The 21,116-nt window shown below is 44.1% G+C and overlaps 2 protein-coding genes across 4 annotated transcripts in view; one reads left to right on the top strand and one right to left on the bottom strand.

Moving 5' to 3' along the window:
• Window positions 1–7,900, top strand: part of LOC112987066 (serine incorporator 5) — a 41,693-nt gene extending 33,793 nt beyond the window's left edge. The window contains exons 10-13 of one of the 3 annotated variants that reach the window (XM_064500872.1): window positions 91–130; window positions 780–927; window positions 1,250–1,408; window positions 6,518–7,900. In XM_064500872.1, the coding sequence (XP_064356942.1) occupies window positions 91–130; window positions 780–927; window positions 1,250–1,397 (336 nt within the window). In that variant the 3' untranslated portion in view covers window positions 1,398–1,408; window positions 6,518–7,900. Of the gene's footprint in view, window positions 1–90; window positions 131–779; window positions 928–1,249 lie in introns of all 3 variants that reach the window. The other 2 variants (XM_064500871.1, XM_064500870.1) reach the window with 2 other exon arrangements.
• Window positions 7,901–11,433: 3,533 nt separating this feature from the next.
• LOC112987065 (thrombospondin-4) overlaps window positions 11,434–21,116 on the bottom strand; it is a 38,011-nt gene continuing 28,328 nt past the window's right edge. The window contains exons 16-22 of the mRNA XM_064500869.1: window positions 18,789–18,982; window positions 18,300–18,478; window positions 17,291–17,339; window positions 16,996–17,192; window positions 16,204–16,376; window positions 14,252–14,391; window positions 11,434–11,653 (exon numbers count right to left, since the gene is read on the bottom strand). Coding sequence (XP_064356939.1) covers window positions 11,592–11,653; window positions 14,252–14,391; window positions 16,204–16,376; window positions 16,996–17,192; window positions 17,291–17,339; window positions 18,300–18,478; window positions 18,789–18,982 — 994 coding nt within the window. The 3' untranslated portion in view covers window positions 11,434–11,591. The remainder of the gene's footprint in view (window positions 11,654–14,251; window positions 14,392–16,203; window positions 16,377–16,995; window positions 17,193–17,290; window positions 17,340–18,299; window positions 18,479–18,788; window positions 18,983–21,116) is intronic.

The following is a 21,116-nucleotide window of genomic DNA, read 5'->3' as shown; positions in this document are numbered from 1 at the left end:
GTCTGTAGTTCAGACACAGCAGACCTTCTTCAGCAGCTGTTCTGTTTCTTGGTTGTTAGGCTCTTACACTTGCTGTTGTCTCTTTCACAGGTAGCTCGTTGCTGCTTTTGCTGTATGCCTGATGGAGATGGTAATTACCTATTCACTGCACAACTTACCTAACTTGTGGCTTTCAGACCCAACCAAAGAAAGTAAAGACACGGCTGCAGATGGAGAGATTCCTGTATCCTAATTCTGTAGTGCATCAAACTGAAGCAGCTGAAATGCTCGAGCAAAACATTAGAGGAGGAAGGGAAACGAGGTGTAATAATACCATTTTAAAACAGCAGGCTAGTTAATAATTTCTTAAAATAAGGCTGTCTAGCAGAACATGCAAAGAGGAATCTCTGCTCTTTGCGTGTGTGTGGGTGTGACTGCCAGATTTGTGGGCTCAGCTGCTCTGTGGCCCCTTCAGTCCCTGTTCCCCATGCCCGAGTTTGAGAAGGGGTGCCCTTTGTGCAGGCCTATTACAATTTAAATGCTCCAAATGCTCAAAAACCAGCTGGTAGGCCAGGAACTTGATATAGGGCAGCATTTCAGTGGTTGTCTCATTTATTTTAATAAAGGCTTAGGCCCATGCCCTAAGGGCAAGAAAATGTTCAAGTGTTGCTCTGTACCAGGCTTTGCTAAATCACACCAAAGACTTTTTGCTTATATCTAATCTATGCTTCATGAAACCAGCTGCTGTTTTCAGTTCTCATTACGTTTGCAAAAGCTTTCTTGTTTCCCATCTCTTACAGCTGATGCTGAAGAGCACACTGAAAAAAGAGGAGGCCAGACTGTGATTTATGATGAAAAGAAAGGCACAGTGTACAGTTACGCCTACTTCCACTTTGTTTTCTTCTTGGCTTCACTCTATGTGATGATGACAGTAACTCACTGGTTCCAGTAAGTGTATTTCTTTAAAGCTGAGAAATGAATGTCTTTGTGCATTTAAGAGAGGGGAGATACGAATGGGAATTCCTACCATTAGATGAGTGTCTCGTCTGATAAAGTAGGAAGCTGGAAGAAAGGATCCAAGTCTCTCCTGGGGGATCCCTGAGCAAGGTTTTGTTTGCAAAGAACTGCTTTCTCCTGCTTCAGGTCTGGGTTAAGTTACTTGAAGTCTGTGAACCACTCAGAAAAGCAGAGGGTACTGCAGTCTGAGATGTGAATAGTTGTGCACAGTGAGTTTATTGCTTTTTTTTTTTCTTTTTTTCCTCTTTAACAGTTATGAAAGTGCTCAGATTGAAAAATTCTTCACTGGAACCTGGTCCATCTTCTGGATTAAGATGGTCTCCTGTTGGGTTTGTGTCTTTCTGTATTTATGGACTCTAATTGCTCCGCTCTGTTGCCCAACGAGACAGTTCTCAGTGTGAAGACTCAGAAGGTGCTTTCTTTTTTCCCCCCCTTCTGTTTTTCTCTTAGAAAGAAAGTACAGCAGTCACTTTATAGTGAGGAAATACCTATTGCCCAGTTTTCATAATATACTAGTTAGTAACTTTTAGTCAGACAAAACTAATGGTTGAAGAATTTTTTTAACCTTTCCTAATTGTCATGAACAAATGGTGTCCCAGGGAATGTCTCTGTTCAAAGATTTTTGTAACACTAATGTGTAGAGCGTAGGAAGCATGATTGTTACGTAAACTGGAATAAGTGAAATGCTTTTAGAATAACTGACAATCTTTCTCCAACTTCATTGGCAAGAAAAGAAAAAAAATGGTGGAAATATATGTTCTTCCTTCCTGTGAATGCTGGGTATCTTCTAGCAAATATGCATTCCTTTTTATAGTCTTTTATTAACTATGTCTTTTACAGCAATTGCAGTGATGGTTTGGACTGCTGTTTTGTACAGCATATAATTCTTTTAAGTAGTCTCCAGATATTTTTTTCCCCAAAAATGCACCTAAATACTTTTGTAGAAATAGAAAATATGTAAGAATTTGACTGCCAAAGCATCTACTAAAAATTGTTTAACTAAATATTAAATATATTAAGTTATTGCAAACCTAGTATGAGAAAGGAATGTACCAATGATAACAGAGTATTTATGCTATTATAACTTAAAAAGGCACCTGAATATTTTATGTAAATCCAAACTGGTCCAATTATTAACAGAAGGGGTGTTTTGCACACAAATTCTTAAACTCTTAATTTTGACCAGTTTTGCTTTGCCAGATCCTTTAACTGCAAGCTGTTCTGTGCAGAGGTATGAGATACGGTACATTCTTTATTCAGAATGTTTGCTGTTGCAGGAATGCTAATTACAGGAACACGAATTACAGGAACATTGCCAGTAACTGATAACTTTAAAAGTGAAGTGCTCAGTTACTACTGTAACCTGCTGTTTCAGCTTGTATCTAAAGATTTCCCGGGCTCTTGTGTTCTGTTTTCATTACCAGTTTTACAATATTTAAAATGCAGTGATAGTCAGAAAAAGGACTTCAGTGTGTTATCTTCCTTTTCTGCCTGTGTTGGTTGGAAAATGGTCTTTCTAACTTTATATTTTTATACTTCTCTGTTAATCAAGTTTTGCTATGGGAATGGGAGTTAGCCAACCACTCCATTAATAGAGACTAACCTTTTTTTGGAGAACTTATGTTCTAAGCAGTGGGATAAGCAGTCAAAAAAATAAAACCAGAAAACCCAAATGTGGCAGCAGCAGACTTAGTAAAAATGGCTGACTTCAGAATATGAAACCCCACCACGTCGCTTTTATTTGCTCTAAATAGATGAGTTGCTGGCAGAACAACACCTCAGACATTTTTAATGCTGAATAAGGTTGGACTCACTTTATATATCCACGTCCCTGTGGGATAAACTTATGACTTATGTTAGTTTCAGAGTCTTCTCTCTCTCTCTCCCTCTCAAACTCTCGCTCTCAAAAGCAAAATATTCAGGATATAAATCAACTTATGTAGCATTTCTTTTCTTAAATACAGTTGAGCCTTAAATCTTCACCCAATGCTTTGTACAGAATAAAGAAAAGCACAACACAGAGGCCCATGAGATGGCCAAAATATTTGCATGTCTTACTTGTTCTGTTGCAGTAATTGATAGCTAATGCACAGCTGGTGAATAACCGTGACGTGCTAGATACCAATCATGCCGTTGCTGTCTGTAACATTTCTAGCTGCCTTGTTGCTCTGGAATCGTGGGGTCCTGCCCTGCAGAGAGCTTGCTAGAGGTGCGATCTTCCCAGCTCCATGCACTCTCACCTCAAGCAAAACCCACAGATCTGCAGTCCTGTAAACTTACAGTACCTACCCCTGTGATCAGGAGCACACCAACCCTCAAAATTCCCCTATCATGTAATCTGATGAGGAGGAAGACTGGGGGGGGAAAGTCTGCCCAGAGGTGAAACTCTTGCTCTTCTACTTGTTTGTTTCTAGGGGAAGAAAGTAGTTGAGTTATGAAAGCCACAAATAGCTCTGGAGAATAGAGGCAGGCTTTTATCTTTTCTCTTTCTTTCTTTTTTTTCTTTTTTGCTTCTGCTAGGAGGTTCTAATCTTGCCAAGAGCTCTGATAGCATGAGGGCCCGTCTCTATGTCTCTGCATTTGAAGTCCAGCCGCACAGATCTTTTTCCAGCAGGAAGACCTTTTTTAATGCGTTAACAAACTAGAAGTGTTTATCTGTCCCATCTCCAAGATGAGAGCTTATGGACTGCGCAATGAAGACTAACAGTCGTCTCTCCTAACTTGTAGCAGTTATTCTGACAAATGATCTTGATTCAATGTTAGAACTGCAACTGAGATAGTCCAGACTCTCACCCCCTCCCCAGGTAAATGCTGCTCAGAGTCTTGCAGGAGTTGCCTTCTGGTCACAAATATCTTGTAGTATAAGAAACCAAGCATATTTTATTAAAATGTTTTTTAAAGCAGAACAATCTGTGGGCAAGGAGCCCTACAGAAGAAGGGCATGCAATATGTCAACTTGTAGGGGCAGGGAACGGTGTAACCATTCTCTGTGTCTAATAACAAGCGTCTTGGTCACAAATGTGGATGATCTTAGTACATATCTTGGTCAATGGGTGTTTTTATTTGTTTACAAAAATGGTTACTTTGTGTAGGCAGTACCAGCCTACATAAAGTCATTGTATGCCTCCTCGTGCTCATTTATTGTAGTTTGTATTTAGGGAAATAGCTTTTTTTATGAAGGAAATAGGGTCATAAGAGGAAACTCCGGAGTGAGGCATGAGTCTGTTCTTCTTACACAGCACTTGCCTTGCTAAGTTACTCCTTCATCCTTCCAGTCCACCTGCTGTTGACCTTAAGTATCAAGGTCTGCAGTATACCTAGGATGGGAATGAGGCCGTGCGAGAGTCCTCTGCTTTGTCTGCTTCTAAGCTAGCATTGTGGGAGAAGACTCCAAAAATAACTTTTAGTTGGACCTGGCTGTCCACACAGAGGCCCCAGATGCAGCTGTGGATCTGAGGCCTTTCTGAGGAAACGGCGCCTCAGTGTGCAAAGCCTCTATTTCCTTAGCGAGCAATGGCTTCCTGCAGGGCAGGCAAATATGACAGACTTAACATTAGTTGTAAAACCTGTACTGTGAACTTCCCACATGCAACTGCTTCATAAAATCCTGAGCTGGGATTTTTAAGATTCAAATGTCCAGTTCATAGATTGTGAACAGTTCACACAAATGGGCTTTTTAATTTTTTTTTAAGTGCCTTCGTACATACTGCCCTCTGAGCTAATAATTCAGGTGGCACTGGAACTGTAAAACCTGACCTGAGCCTGTGGCCAGGTGGTCCTGCCTTGTGCGTTACACCTGGTGTGCACGCGGTGCAGTCGTACTCGCCGTGCGTGTGGAAGACCACGTAATCTATGCTTGATGGGCTCCTGGGGGGGAGCCTGATTTGGGATATGACTGTGCAGGGGAAGATAAACTGGGAAAACTCACAGATAGTCTGATGCTTTAGTAAATAAATGAGAGTAGTTGTTGCTTACACTTGAATTTAAACCTTGAGCAGAACTTTCTCTCTCCACACCTTCAAGTGCAGGTAGCTGCCCTGCTTGACGTGGTTAGCTGTGCCGTGTCTCTGCACGGACACGCACGTTGTACCACAACTGTTCTTGGGATTTGCTCCTGAACAGAAACGGCCTGTGCTGTGTTTCTCTGCCCTAGTATTTTTGAGCTGTGTGAAGTGAGAAAGCTGTCAGTTTTAAAGACAGGAAGACTAGAGATCATGTCCTCATTTCCTCTAGTTTAACTTGAATTTGAACTAGTGTTATAGTTTAATTGCCTCTTGGAGGAACGGGGGTGTTGGCAGAAGTTAGTTCTGCCGGGAGGATGGAATTATTTTATTAGTGTCGTCCTACTTTTTCAAATTCCCTATTGGAGGAAAAGTTATTTGGAAGCTCACTGCTGCACTTCTGCCTGAGACTGGAACAATTTTATTTTTTCTCACAAAGGCAACTGAGAACCAAAATCATTATTGGTTCTTTTCTGGGGTAGAACCAAGGGGACAGACTCGGAGAGCAAGTCTCCGAACCCAAACTCCTGAACTAACAAATGAGACCACGAAATCTTATGAAGAACACATGGAAAACAAATGGATCTGCTTGTTTGCTGTTTACCACCTGGTTCATCAAAGTGTGCGGGCTGCCCTTGCAAGTGGATGCTGGTTAAGGAACTGCACTGTGATTGCAAATCAGAATCATGCTTATGTGATACTTTTAACTTTGAACTTGAAGAGTTTCAATGAGGTTTGAAAAGCTCATGCTTACCCAGCCTAATTCAATAAATCCTTGCTGGATGGGCCACTTTCTTCTGAAACGGGTAATTCAGTGTTGCTAATATATATGTAGTCTGGAAAGAGGGCTTGTTCCTCACAGAATCGTGAACACTGCATGTCTATTTATTTATTTATTTTATGTTTTAGCACCTTTGCAAATCTAGAAGAGCTTTGAGATCATAAGCTATGCACATATAACTGCTTCACCAGCCACTAGTGCAGACATTTTTGGGCTAGAACATTGCTGTTAAGGCAGCCATCCCACTTGCAAAACAGCTGATTTCTAACAACTCTCTATTTCTGACCAATGCATCAGGAGACTTTGGAAACTCCAGATATCACTAGTTTAACTTCAGCCAGCAGCCTGCAATGTTATGGGGATCTCTGAACTGATTGGTAACAAAATAATTCACTGTCCATTTTTATAACATGCTATAAATGATCTGTGCTATGAACAATTTAAGCTTTTCTCCTAAATAAGTTTGTAAAACAAAGTACCAGGAGATTATGTATGAACAGATGAGCAAAATTTTCTGCAGCTACAATTTTATTGTCATCTTTACTTCTGAGCTTTAGAAGCAATTGTATATCTTTTCCTTGCAGACCGTATCCCTTCATTTTATTTCCCTTTTCTCCTTGGGTTTGTTTTTAAAGGCATTGTAAACCTGCTTAGCTTGCACTCTGCTCCCTATCGATTGGGCTGTCTTCAGTGATAGAAACTTCCTTGCCAGCTGTAGATGATCCTTTCCTTTTTATAGGAGGACCTGCAGTGTTGAAGCAAAGTTGAGGATCATGACTTCATATTTGGATCAGTTCTTTCTGTATGAAAACTGTATCTTTTGTTTTCTGAAGTGGCCTGGTCCCCCTTCTTTGCAAGTTCTTGTGGGAGGATAACACGTAATCAGTGCAGTGAAATTTTACTTTGTGTGTGCTCAATTTTGTAAACACTAGTTCAAACAGAGTGTTTCACATGACTGTAAAAGGGAGTGCCAGGGGTCAAGGGCTTTTTATACTCTTAACAGGATATGTAGCTTGGGAACTAATACATCTCTGTCTTTTCAACATCCAAAAGGCGTAATGCCTGAGTGTCCCAAAATGAGGATATGGATAAGCAGAGCAGTGTTTGGAACAGAAATTTTGGCCTTGAGGTCAGAAGATTGGCATGACGACCACTTTCTAATGCCGGAAGAAATTTTGTAGTTTTCAAGTAGGCCTTAAATCCACTTTTCCCATGCCTGGTTTAGAATGGTTCCCCACCTGCTTAATAATACATTATTAAAAATAAAGTTTGAATTTATTTAAAATATGAACCAAATTGGCTTCCCCCATTTCCCAGTCTCTGATAGCTCCGACTATTGTAGCATATAAGCCGTTTGCACAAACTTCTTAGAGTTGCAGTTGTCAGCTTTGAAATCTCTCCAACATCTTAAAGCTTCCAAGGCTTTTGTTAGTCAGAGCTGCGGGGTGCAGCAGGGGGACTGTGGTTTTGCCAAAGAATTCTCAGTCCGAAGCCAAGAAAAATTTTGGAAAACTATAGGGAAATAATGTAATGTTACTCATACCTTAGCTTTATTTTTCTCTTACTGATACATGTCCAGGTGCTTAGGTGGTGTTGGACATCTGTGCAAACTTAAAGTAATGAAAATAAAATTTTCAACTTATCATGTAAAAGCTGGGAAAATATTTATGAGGAACATACAGTCAATTGCCTGCTTTTTACTTACCACAGGTCTGTGGTGTTTAGTCTCTTGTGTGGCGTGTTCAAAAACTGGATGCAAACTATTCAAAATGGAAATACTTTTTCTTAATGGTGAGGGGTTTTTACTTAGTCCTTTTTAAGGTTTTTAATATCTCAAGGGAACTTTTTTGGTGTGTACGTGTGGTTTTACTTTGTTAAGCTGTAGCCCAGTGAAACGGAGGTTAGCTAGTTTATTTTACATTTTTTGCAAATGTTGTGGTCTGTAGTACCTGTAACACTTCTTTGAGACAATTCTAAGAACCTGGTTGTAAAATGGTAAACAGCTTTGCCTTTTTAAAGCATGTTAATGGTTTTTACGAACACTTCCTTTTGTATACTGAGTGAATGTATTGTTATAGATTTAATGTTTAATGGACCAATAAAGTTTTTCTTACGTTTGAAATGAATTGTTGTGGTATATAAAATTGTAAAATCAACTCATTTTAAGAGAAATTTTACATGTATGTGAATATATGAACTAAAGAGTTACTGACCAGGTAAAGGTGCATAGATTGGTCTGTCTTGTTCACAAAGTTTGGACGTGGTCTAACAAAAAGAGGTTGGCCTATGGAATATTATGCGGCTTTTTCTGTACGTGTTGTTTTATTCTCATCCAGAACACGACTGCAGAGCGTCGTAGGCTCGCATGGATTTGTCAGTGGGATTTGTTCTGCATGCTCTGATTCTGAGATGTGTCAGATACTGCTGGAAGTGCAAACAAAGTATTTTCCAGACTAAGTATGGCGCTGAAGCCTGTGCAATTGTGTTAAATGCAGATCTCTGATTTTCTCAGTTGTCCAGATGGCGAGGTAGGCAGTTGCTGAACTGGGAACCTAGATCTGTGCTGAAGAAAACACTGCATTTCTGCCAGCCCTAGTCCCTGCTTTCCACCTTTCTCTGTGCAGGCCACTGTTAAACGGGGTTTCAGCATGTCCTAGCTGCAGCTGCCTTTTGGCCCTCATTGCTGACGTGATTGAGTTCACCAGAGCCTCACCAGGAGCTCGCTTGGTCGGGACACGAGCTTCTCGTGGCTGTGAGTCTGGGTGCCACGTTGTGCCCAGCCGAGCTCGGTGATGGGGCTGCAGGGCAGAGGCGGCAGCTCCCACATTGAGCCGAGGGTCTGTCAGCGCCTGTGGCCTTCGTCAAGCACCTCCTCGGGGCTTGCACACCTTGTCTGCCCCGTCCCCCTCCAGCCCCCATAGGACTTTGGTCTTTTCTCATAGCTCAGCTCTGGAGATGGGCTTTAGGAAACGGAAGCGTTTGAAGCGTATTTGTCATGGTTTTTGCAGCACTCAGGAAAGAGTTAACCTTTGGTGAGGCTTTTGACCCTTGTGTGCGTGAGCTGTGTGACTCCAAGAGCACCAAAGTACTTGCAGATGCTGCGTAGGGCTAACTGCAGCTTAGCGCGTTAGGCTGTGTGTGGCAAGAAGGGATTGTAACGTCTGTACTTGCCAAAGGCCACACATGGAGCTCTGTCTACGTCGCACAGTGGGCCGGGAAGAGGTGGTGGTACAAGTGGAGGTTGTTCGAATGCCTGTACACAGGGACTGCAGGCTGCGATTGAAACTTGGAGGGCAGGAGAGTTTCCCAAGCCTCAAGCATGACCTTGGGACAAGTGTCTGTCTGCAGGAGTGAGACTTTGCTCTTGAATTTGCTGGCCGTCCAGCAGCTGGGAAGGTCCATTGTGTTGATATACTGTGGTGAGCTCTAGCATCCACTTGTATAGTCCCATAATAGCCTTCTGAAACGAAAGCCAACAGGCTGCTCTGGCTGGCAGAGCTCTGACTACCGCCTGTGCTGGCGGGTGAGCAAGCAAATCCCTTCTCTGGCTGGGGATGTCAGAAGCTCCTAGCTGCAACACGCAGCTTTGTGCCATTACTTTTGGCAGCCCAAAAGCCAGAGAGCCGGTAGCCTGTCTTCCAGTATCCTGTCGCCAACCATGGGGAGCTTGGCCGTGCTGTAGGCTGGGAGAGCAGCAGGAACTGGGCAAGCTCCAAGGTGCTCTCCTAGTCGTCGAGCAGGAGGAGAGCCTCCGGCCATGGGCAGGAGGGCTGGAGGGAGGTTTGGCAGCTGGCTTTCCCCCTTTGTGTTTCCCAGCTGGGGCCGCACATGCTGCAGCGCTCTGGTCAGCACGCACAGAGTCTGCTGCCTGGCAGGGAAGTCGGGGATGGCCCTGGCCTGCTGGGTTTGCTCTGCGCAGCCCAGCTGTGCAAGTGTGTGCTCTCCTGGCCAGATGGACCCCAGCTGTGTTGGGCCCAAGATGTACATGCTACGAGTAACTTTGTTCTGCCAAGGCTGCTTGAAAAGCCATTCAGACATGATTTCTGTCTGGAAAAGAGGCTGCATCCAGGGAAATGCAAATGCACGATATGGAAGATGGAAATTTGCTTTATGATCTGGGTTCTAGTTCATCATTGAATGATACTGCAGTTATAGTCTGTGTACAGCTAGAGGAGGGTCTTTGCGCATCTTTTAAGCATAATTTGATCAAAAACATGTTAATACCCTTTGTGTTACCCCCTACCCCAAGTAATTAGGCTTTCAGTCCTCCATTGGAAACTTGGTGAGTGAAGCTGGGTTTAGTGAAGCCAAGGGGAAGGCACTGAAACTGGAGGCTTTGTCACAAATAAGTGTGGTCCCAGGCGCTTGCCTGCCCCAGGGCTGCTCTGTGAGGGGCACTTCAGCGTTGTCCTCATCACGAGACGGTGATGGCTCCCCAAGGGGACTTGGCCCAGGGCTGCCAGCATCGGCATCGTCTCAGAAGCCTTTGCAATGGAAAATGTGGTGAAAAGTCTTCCTGTAGCCCAGTCCTTTGAGAACATCAAAACCTTAAGGGTATTTTTATTGTAATGGGAACAGAAATCTTCTTTTTTTTTTTTTTTGTTTTGATACTGTTGCCTGATAGTGCCCTGCAGTATTTCCCCTTGTCTTGCACCGGGAAACAAGAGTTGCTGGTAACTGTGTCAATGCTACTTGTGATTTTTGCCCCCCCCCCCCCAAAAATCACATTCCTCTGCCTCTTTTCTTTCCAGGTGAAACACTGTTTACTTTTGCCCTTCTTAAAGAAATTGCTCTAAAGCCTGGAATATGCTTTTCTGCAGCTTTTCTTGGCTGTTGTCTTTCCTTCCTTTCCTAGCTCCAGTCTAAAAAAAAAAGGATGTATTAGAAGTCAACAGTCTCTTGTACAATGTGGTGATGAGGCTTTTTTGGGCTTTTATTTTCCATTTCTTTCTTAATAGTTCATAACACTTAATTCAATCTTTGTTTTTTTAACTTAGTGACTTATTTTGTTAAGATTGTAATACCTGTTCAGAGAGCTCAGTAGGTCAAAGCCCAGCTTTGAGTCTTTGAAAGTTAGGATTATTTTCTCTGTAGGGATGATTCCGCATTTATCTCCATGTGTTTGGTTGGGTTTTTTTTGTTTTTTGTTTTTAATCTGGTTTTTCAAGGGCAAGTCATACCGTGTTTGAGATCTGAATACAACTCCCTGCGGTCAGCTTTTTTTGTTTTTACAAGATGTGATAGCGTACTCTCAGTTTTCCAAGGCAGGGGGGAGAGGTCTGCCAAAGGTAACTAAATCTCCCAAGGAGTTAAACTGCCCTAAAGGAGATAAAACTTCTTCCTTTCTTACCAGGGACACTAAGTAGGCCTGGAAAAGGTTACGTGAAGCGCTCCCCTTTGATAAGCAGTGCCCATCTCTTCCAACACTCGCTCCATGCTGGATGCAGCCTCCTCTTTTTCCGTCTCTGTGAAGTCTTAGCTTCTGCCATGTACCAGAGAGACAAAACTGCCCTTTTTTCCCACCACCCTGTTTAATAATAAATCCAAGAGAGCAGTAGATTCAAACTGATCCTGAGAGTGTTTTAAGCAGTTATCTTTACACTATCTGAATCTTCACAGAGTTTAGAGCACCTTTGAAAATAACTAAGCCCAGTCTATTTTGTCTCCTTTTTATTTTCATTTTTATACAAAAAGTTTGACATAGTTACATCAATGAGAAAAAGCTGCGGTCTGCACTCTTGAAATGACAGTCATATAAGGATTTAAAATACATTGTTTTATTGTTTGCAATAGCAATGTTATTTTGCCTTTCCTTAAATATCACCAACACCAAATTGCTGAGCTTGAAATTCCTGAAAGTCCTCTGGGATTGTGTCTGAAAACAGGAAAATATGCAAAAGTTTAGTCTCTTCTAACACAACCAAGGAACACTTAAGAAATTCATGAATTATTCAACTACTTTTTTTTAATTTAAGGTAACTTAGGCCTACATATTAAGAGTGAACTAGGAATGTTTTCAGTTTTAGCCCCATGCTGCTAAAAAACACAGAGGGTAGCAAGACAGTGAGTGCTCCAACGTGAGCCTATAGTGGAGTACTATCAATTTACAAATCACATTTCCACCTGAAAACTTTGTGGCTTCCACTCTTACATTTTTGTTACTGAACACTGAACAGAAAGGAGGAAAAAAAATATTTGTCTTGATCTGCCAGATCTGCCAGATCGGATCTGTGCTGCCAGCTTCTCTATTTCTCATGTATCCTAATTCAGCTTCCTCTCTGATGGTTTTTCATGCTGCAAGAGGGGACAGAAACATTAACCCAGGACCAGTAGTAACTGTTAGAAAATAACCGCAAAATTGGCAAAGGGAGCTGGAGATGGGTCAATGTCACAAGAATAACTGCAGTTTCTGTTTTAACGTTGAGTTTGTAGTATCCCTTTGCCAGCTCCCAGGACTCTTCAGTTAGAGGGATTCACAACAACGAAGCTGAACTACCTGACCTCGACTTTGATTATTTCCAGTCTGGCCCAGGACAGGTAACTCTAGACTTAAAAACACAAAACAACAACAACAACAAAAAACTATATAACCACATACGGTGTAGAAAACAAGTGGCAAGGCCTCTGCTTTTTTCAACTGTTGTTTTGATTTTTTTTTTTTTAAGAAGTGTTCTTCTCAAGCATTTTCTGCAAATGTAGAATCTAGCCTAAAAATGAAAGAAGCGATTCCTGGGAACTCCAGAGACTTCCCCAAGTGGGTTTTATTGACTCACTGCAACACTTGCAGCAAAGCCAGTGCCTGCTGTGACCGACCAATAACCCTACAAAGGCTCAGAGGAGATGGGCAAGGGGAGGTGCCCAAGAAGCTCAGGAATGGTGTAGGATGTGACTTGTTAATCACAGCTGTTCCACAGAGAACTGAATTTATCTCAACACAAAGGGGGCTGGAGGGTGACCTTTGTTTTAGATAAGTGCCATAGCCATTAATTGGACCAGGTGTAAATGTTTCTTCCTAAACTGATCAAAAGAATGTGAATGTCTCCCTGAGATGAACCAGACCAGCATGGGGGGAGTGTATACGTGGCTCAGCCCAACAGAGTATAAAAGCTCAACAACTAACACAGAAATTTTGGAGAGCAATGGACTTGAGCTGGCTTCCACCCACCTATTCCTTCCCTGCAACTGGGGACACCCAGCGTTGTGACAGTGAGCATATTATATAGACCGGTAATGACAGTCACATTGGTATTGTGACTAACTGCCTAACTGTATACTTGTATTGTGATTTCAGTATATTGCTGGATCAGTCTACTAAATCAAAAATCCCATGTAACATCAAATATCTTCAAAGTAAACTTTTATATTAAACACTGCATTCTCCGTAGGTGTGGAATATCTAAAAGAACCTGGTCAGAGAGTCCTGGACTCTGACACCTGCTCACTGCCAGGACAGTCTGTGACTGTGGTGGCAGCTTTGAAGCACGCTCTCTGGGAAACACTGTACTGTTTGGGATTCCTATCAAGTAATTTTTACTTGTAAGCACCATTTTCTTATTTAGAAGTTCCCCTGTTTAACCATCACTCACAAGGGTCAGCCTGTGAGTACCGAGTGGTCTATCACTGGAAGATGCTGCGGAGCCAGGGCCCATCCACACAGCATCTGTGTCCACTGCAGACCTGGGCTTTCTGGATCCACAGAAATCAAACAGCGAAACAATTCCAACTTGGCTGGTAACTTATTTTCCCATGGCTGCCTCAGTCAGGCAGGGGTTGATGTGGCAGGAGAAGTCCCTCCAACCTCTGTGCTATCTAGCTGAACTGCTGCTGGGGCAGAAACAGCTGGATGTGATCAGTTTGTGCGAGTTGTCAAGGTTTAATATACTTTATATAGTGGAAGATCAGGGCTAAGCTGTGAGGCTCTTATCCCAACTGGAGAGAGCCAGTGTGTTTCCACAGAGTCTGAGGAGGATTTCTCCCTGTGTAAAGGGCATCTTATGATCTTGTCCTCCTACAGGCAAGAGCAACTAGCAGGTACACAAGTGATGCAGATTCCTGGTGACTGATCCCACTGGATCTCCAGATTTGGTTTCACCTTGTACTCAGCCCTCAGGGTGTCCTACATGCATGATGTCCTCTGTATGTTGTGCATATACAGCTCCCACAACAGCACTAGCTTTTGGTTGATTGCTTTTAAATAACATTTCTAGTTCTCTGATGACAGCTATACTACTTAGTTGGCACAATCTCTGTAGCGGAGTGACTGCTCTGGGAGGAGCAGCTCTGAGGTGTCAGTTCCCATCTGGCTGGGCTGCAGTGCACTGCTGGTGTCAGGGGAGGTGTTTCACAGCTGCGAGTAACTTGTAAATGAAAAGCAAAGCAAAGGATGCAAGATGGCTTAATCCAACAGCCACAGTACCAACTCTCAACTCTCACTTGCTAGCTGCTAGCTAAAATGACATAGGAGAAACATTACCGTTGCAGCGATATTTCAGGTTGGACCAAATGATGTTTTCCTGAGAGAAGCAGAAAACTCCAAGCCGTCCTCCACGCATAGTGGTGTCTATAGTTACACCAGAGTCTGCCACTAGGTCAGAGCCTTCATAAAATCTTGCCCTTCAAAAAAGCAAACAGAATGGCTATTAAGTCTTTTCTGAGGCTGTAACATTTATGAGTTGTTTCATTATCCATTTTGATTCCAGCTTTGGACACACTGTCCTCCCCCCACCTTTTTTTAGCACAAGGGCAAAAAAAAGCAGTTAAGTTAGCTCCTTTGCAGGTTGGGAATTGGAGCAACACTGCACTCTGGCAAGCGCTGGGGAAAGGGTTTTTTGTTTTGTTTTTTAAACACATCCCACAAGAGCCTTGGACTGTTTTTTCCTGACCTCAGTCAGGCTGAGGGGTTTAACTCCTGAAATTTTCCACAGCTGATAATTATGGGGGGAAGGGAGAATCAGCTTAGATCAGCTGAAGACGACCAGATGGAGCCTGTCTCACACAGTCTGAAGCTAAACTTTGTATATTTTAAAAAAAGTTTCAAACAAACTGTTTGGAGTCTTAAAGCTGCTTCCTTGACTGTGAGACTTGTCTTAAAATGTAAGATTAATTCTAGGAAAAATTGTGATGATCTGGCATCCTGTTAGAAGAATTGTCAGAAAATTCCCGAATAATTTGGGGAATAGTTGCACACTGCCAGATTCCCAGCGCATGCTCTGTACTGAGAGCTCGAGCAGGACCATGCTATCACAGTATCGGCTGCACCATGTCCTCCGCCTCTGGGGTACTGTGTAAACAATGTAAAGGAGGATGAGCCTGAAGGGCCTCATTTTGGATGAGAGCACCACTGTGTTAGGAGCTGGTCTGCCATGCAAGAAAACAAGGAGTGGTGAAAGGAAAGAAAGCTCCTATGTCTCCTCATAAAAGAAAAAGGAAAAAAAAACCCAATTCCTGTTATGTTCTGGAGTTCACTTCCTGATTTGCTGAGGCAGTTCAAAAGTATCTGCACAATGAATGAAGCTTGTTGTCTTTCAGATTTCTGTGGGAGAGGCTGGCTCAAGTGTCTTTTTCCTAGGCCTCCTTGAAGCATCAGAAGAGCTTTGCTAGACATGTTATGGTCTGCAACAACTAGTGTAAATAGCTTGCAGTGAGATGCTGGCAGCAACCCACTTTGGGCCTGACTGCCTTTAGTTTGAAGGATTTCATAATGCTGATTAACACCCCCCAAAACTGAAGATGGCGGCATTTAGGGCAACTAGAGAGACTGCAGCCACACGCAGATGTTTGCTTGTGAAGCAGCTTCACAAGCAGCTTGATTTAAAGAAAAGTTGCCACCTCAAGTCTATACATTACTGCCCTGTGGCTGGGATGGAAAAACTGACAGTCCAAATATGCTTAATCTCTTTTAGCATAAAGTCAAACTTGCTTACTCTAATCTCCCCAGAAGATGCTCTAAGATGCTCTGCAAGAAAAAAGTGGAATTATCATACCACCAAGTTACTGTAGCTCAACTGCAGGGTGGTGATTTCATGAAGAAAACTGTCTTCCTTGTGTTTCTGTTTTTAGCTCTCTCTGAAATATCACAAGGTTGCAAAACCTGGGCTGATGATGCCAGTGCAGTTTATTTTTTGCATTTTACAGTGGTCAGTAGTAGCTTGAAAAAGCAAATTATTAAAGCCAGGAAAGGGAAGATAAGCTATTACTGTAGGGCACAGTTCAACACCCAGATAAACAGGTTTAGCTTGGAGTTGTCTTACCTAGGAAAAGAATTGCAGGTGGAATTTCATAAGTCTAACCTGTTATAATGCTTCATCACTGCAAAGCCCTGACATATTATAAATTCTCAGATTATTATCTAAATTAAGTGTTGAGAAACAATAGTTTAGTTAGAAGTGTATAAATACTTACCTTCTCCATCCTTTGCTCTCTTACCTGATATATCCTATTTGGGGTCTGTGCTGCAAGAACCAGCGGTAGGAGACTTTGTCTTTCCATCCTACATTTCTGGGGTCCTTCCACAACAGCCTGACCTGATCGTTGGTGTCCCCCGTGTGCCAGAGGGAATTGCGGAGGTGCTCTCCAGGGCCTGTCTTTGATTTCACAGCCTGCAGAAATACAGTTGTTTTCCACTACTGACCACAGAGAAATGCCACTTGCAGAAGCTCTAAGTCTTTCTGTAGCAGGGAGGATGTCTGCAGAAGCACCCTCCTTCCTGTCCCCACACCCATAACTGCTCTTTCCTCTGCTTGCACGGAAAAACAACTGAATTTGTTTCTTCTCTGAATACCCGGGACCAAGGAGAAGCAGGCTGCCTGGGCAGGCCATGGGTGAGAGCAGAGGTTTCCCACCAATGAGACTAGCTTTGGCAACACTACACCACTGCTAATAAACACATTGAATTAAATCTCTGAATGTGTTTGTTTCTGTGTTTCTAAAGCTCTGTTTAAATTCTAATTTGACCGATTACAGCCAGGCCATAATCAGAGTGGAGATTAAATGCTCCAGCTGGAGAAGTTCCTTAAAACACTGTGCCACCAATGGGGCTGTTCGGCCGTTTTAACACCCAGGGTGCTGGGAGAGAACGGCAGAGTTGGCTGTCGGGGCTGACACACAGCATGATTGTGTGGCCCGCGGCAGAGTCAACCGGCGAGGCCGACACGCGGTGTGGCGGTGTAGCCAGGCTGTGGCAAACACTTTGACCCAGCTAGGAGCTGCGGCCAGTACCTTTAGCTGGATGCCAGGCTCGGCAACAGCTCTGAAGGGAGTCGCTTGCCAGTACGTCTGTTCAGTCTGTTTCCACATTACCACGTAAAAACTAGAGCTGTCTTGATAACCAAAAATAAAGCCAGCATAGTCATCATCTGTCACCGTGTTCACGTGAAAAGTGCCTTCAAAGTCAACGCCATTAAAAGCTGTGTAACCTGAGGAAACACGCAGGTTAAAATCAAGTCAGCAGAAATGTGGTCACATGCTAAAAGCTCTTCTGCTTAAAACTTGAATTGCAGAAGAGGATACATACCAACAGCAAGGCCAGGATCACTGTTCATAGTCTGCACAATTTCCATGCCCTGTAAGAGTAAATTCAGGGTGGTTAATGAGTGTGCGTGCGTGCGTGCGTGAAGAGCTGTGTTGGCTATGCCTGGCAACCACCTCTTCTGGCCTTCCTCTAGCACCCCCATCATCCCTCTCCTCCTTTTGCTCACGTGTCTATAACACTTGTAGCTCTGAATTTAAATGAGAGCTATAATCAAATCCTAATGCTTCAGGTGCTTGTGTGCAGAGTGTGGAAGAATTTTTCTTTTCCCATTGCAGAACTGGCCAGATGTATTCTGATACTTTTCCCTCCCTCCCCTCCAGTTCTTCTTCTGAAATCACAGAAACCAGCCAGAATTGGAGATGGAACTGAAAAAAAATGGGGAAGAGGGTTTTTTGTTTGTTTGTTTGTTTTGTTGCTGTTAAGTCCTAACTCATACAGTTTTATTCACAGCCTTCGTGATTAAATTGTCTGCAAGGAGTGGGTTAAGGCAAGCATATGCAGCTCAGCAGGCTTGGCAGAGACTTTGGCAATAGGAATGAATTGTCCATTCCTTGTGACTCAGAATACATTAGTCTCCTGAAGACTAAAATGTGCTTGTGTAAATAACAGTTACTGGTCTCCAACTAGGAGCAGATGCTCTGCTACACAACAGGTCCAACTTTCAAACTTTAGGAAAGACTCATGAGACTGCATTTGCTGCAGAGCTAATTCAACAGGTGACAGGAAGGTCTCATGTTTGCCTTCCAAGCAGCAGTGAAATCCACCCAGAATGAGTCTCCCCGCCTGTAATTATTTTAGTTACTAGCAATGCAGCATCAAATTGTCATACACTAAGAAAAAGTTCCTTCATTATAGCTCCTGTAAAATAGTCAGTTACCTGAGAGTTTTGATTTTTCATTTGTTTGCTAGAGGTCCAGCAACAGAGACAGCATTAATGTGGTTTTCAAATGATTTTTTTCAGACAGGTAAGAAGGACCAGAGGTATTTTTACCTGGTTCAGAACCACCCAGTTGGGATCAATCTGCGCATCGCCCTCTGGATCCAGCACCACTGTCTGATAGGCCCTAAAATCTGTCAAGGTGATCTCTGCGTTCTCAGGGCATACATCAATCCGATCAATTACTGTATCCTGGTCAAAATCAGACTCGCAGACATCCCCGACTCCATCACCTGAATGCATCAGAGAAGTGAAAGCAGATTTGTGGAGCAGCAAGAAGCCACATGAAGCTTAGCCACTGGACTGGGGCATCCACAGAGGAGGTGAGTCTCAGCCCCACTGCCTGCAGCGCCTGGGGAGGGGACCCCAAGGAGCTCTGCCTCAGCCAAAAGGGCCCCTGTGCACTGGGGTCCTTCCCAGGACAGGTGCTGTGGGGGAGCGTACCACGCACGCAGTGTCTGCACCAGGGCCTGGTGCATGTGTAACACCTGGGCAAGGATGCAGGGCATAAGCTCCGAAATGGCTCCTGAAGACCCAGCTTACCATTATCATCTTCCTGCCCTGGGTTGGGGACCAGCCTGCAGTTGTCAGGGCCTGGGGGCAAGAGGTCAGGAATGCCATCGTTGTCATCGTCATCATCACATTCATCACCCAACCCATCCTTATCCGTGTCCAGCTGGGAGCTGTTAATGACGGTGGGGCAGTTGTCTGTGCTGTCCTGGTGCCCATCACCATCGCTGCGAGTACAGACACAAAGAAAACCACACACCAACATCAGTTCCTGCTTCTGGATGAGAGAGCACACAAGTACCTGAGCTGGAAATGCAACAGGGGCAACCCAGCAGTCTGTCACTGGGCTCGGAAACGGACTATCAGGGCCACGGGACCTCGTGGCATTCGGATGCCTGAATAGCAAGAAGACACAGAGCAAATGAAAGCCACAACAACAAGGTGACGAGAACATGATGACTAGGCCTGGAGTGATAAAAATTACTGAGGTAAGGAAAAGAAAAGGCAGCCTCACATGGGGTGAGACAAGAACCCACAGCCCAAGATCCCAAAAAACATCCACTCCTAAAGGATGTGCAAGGCAGCCCGGAGACGCAGAAGGGCTCGACAGCTGGCATCCCTTATCCTCCACACTGTGCACAAGTGTCTTGGGGCTCGGAAAAATGAGGGTGAGAGTGAAATGTATGGGAGAATCTAAGCAAGCAACTGAAATCGGTCTTGTTTAAAATAAGCATCACTTTCACCCTCCGGCACACTGCATTTTGTTGTATTACTTTCACACAGGGGAGCTGTGCAGCCCCTGGCATCTCATTCGCACTGTGATCCAGTAGCAGAGAGGAAGAGAAAGTCTGCAGCTTCCCCCAACCCCACACGGCTGTGTCAGCTGCTTACAGCTAAGAGTCACGGGGAACAGTGACACCGACTGTGGAAAAGGGTTTGGGAAGGGCAGCTGCACCGCTTCTCCATCCCAAGGTTAAGTGCACGTGTGCGGGGGGGGGGAAAAGGGGCTTTTAGAAATAACTTGTTGGTGTCAATAGATTTTTTTTTTAACCTAAGAGCATGGTACTACTGTTGCATTTCTCGGTTTCTGGGTGCACCAGCCTTACCGGATTTGATTCCCCAGGAGAGGTGCAGGGGCACTTCTCTGCTTCAGACCTGTGCCAAGAGATCAGGTCAAGAGCTATGGCTATAGCCTGAAGTCAGGTGCGTTTCATACACACACTGCAACCAGAATGGTTTTTGCCAAGAGCAGGCATGTTTGCCCTCAGGAGCTTTTTGTCTAGCACAGGCAGAGCAAAAGTGATGTGCAGCCAAATTAAGGCAGTGCTGAAGCTTATAGCTATGGATATGCCAGCCTGTCCTCCCTGCTCAGGAAAGGTGCTTTAATTTTAGTTCACAGCAGCTAATGCCTGCAAGTTCCCAAGGGAAAAGGCAGCGAGGACCAGGCACATACACCTATTGCGAGGCTAACCTCAGGGAGGGCTACAGCATTTCTACCAGGGGATGCTTCATGCACGTTAGTTAGCTTTGAGGGAAAAAGAAAACACATCCTTTTTTAAACAGGAAGAAACAAAGCCATGTCCACCTAACAGTAAAACAATTGCCAAACACTGGGGGCAGTGGCAGCCGCCAGTCAAGGGCTGGGGATGGCCAGTGCGAAGGAGGGGCAAGCAGGGTCCCCGGCACTCCTCGTCCCGGACTGCGGCACCGCCAACAGCCCCACGCCTGAAACCGTGCAGATGTCTGCAGCTGCTGAAACTCGGTGTCAGCACAGGATTTGTCACTTCCCCTTCCTCCGCATTGAGTGATGAGCACGGGGGAGGACCTGCCACCCCCCAAAGCCGGTTGCGCAGAAGCTGCTTCCAGCCGGACGTTAGTCAGCCTGTCACGAGACACACTCCCCCGAACGCGCAGGGCACGCGAAAGCCCAAGAGGAGCCTTGCCGCTCTTGCCGTGCTAAAGCAAAGGGACGTGTTTTCAGATGTGTTATACTTGATAATAGAATTCTGTTTCTGAAACACAAGGATCTTATGGGAAAACACACAGCCTTAACTGCTTAAAAAAATAAAAAAGGCGCTACCTAACTAAGAAGCTCTGAGCAGTGCTCCCCGGTTTTACAGCCAGAGAACTGCTACGAATGTCACCTCCAGAGGAACTCACAGGATGCTTATGAAAATGGGGATACAGGTGAGAGGCTCCGTTATTTACTGCCACAGGGAAGTGAACCAACAAGGCTTATAAGTAATAATATTATCTTTGAAATAACCAATCTATCAGGAGGTACTGAAATTATATCCAGCCCAGCCTGAGGCAGTACAGCTCTCCAGGAATCAGCAGCGCATTCAGTCCAAGACTAGCTTC

This window comes from Dromaius novaehollandiae, chromosome W (assembly GCF_036370855.1).
Source record: "Dromaius novaehollandiae isolate bDroNov1 chromosome W, bDroNov1.hap1, whole genome shotgun sequence".
NCBI lineage: Eukaryota > Metazoa > Chordata > Aves > Casuariiformes > Dromaiidae > Dromaius > Dromaius novaehollandiae.
This window is presented reverse-complemented; position numbering and strand designations above follow the sequence as displayed.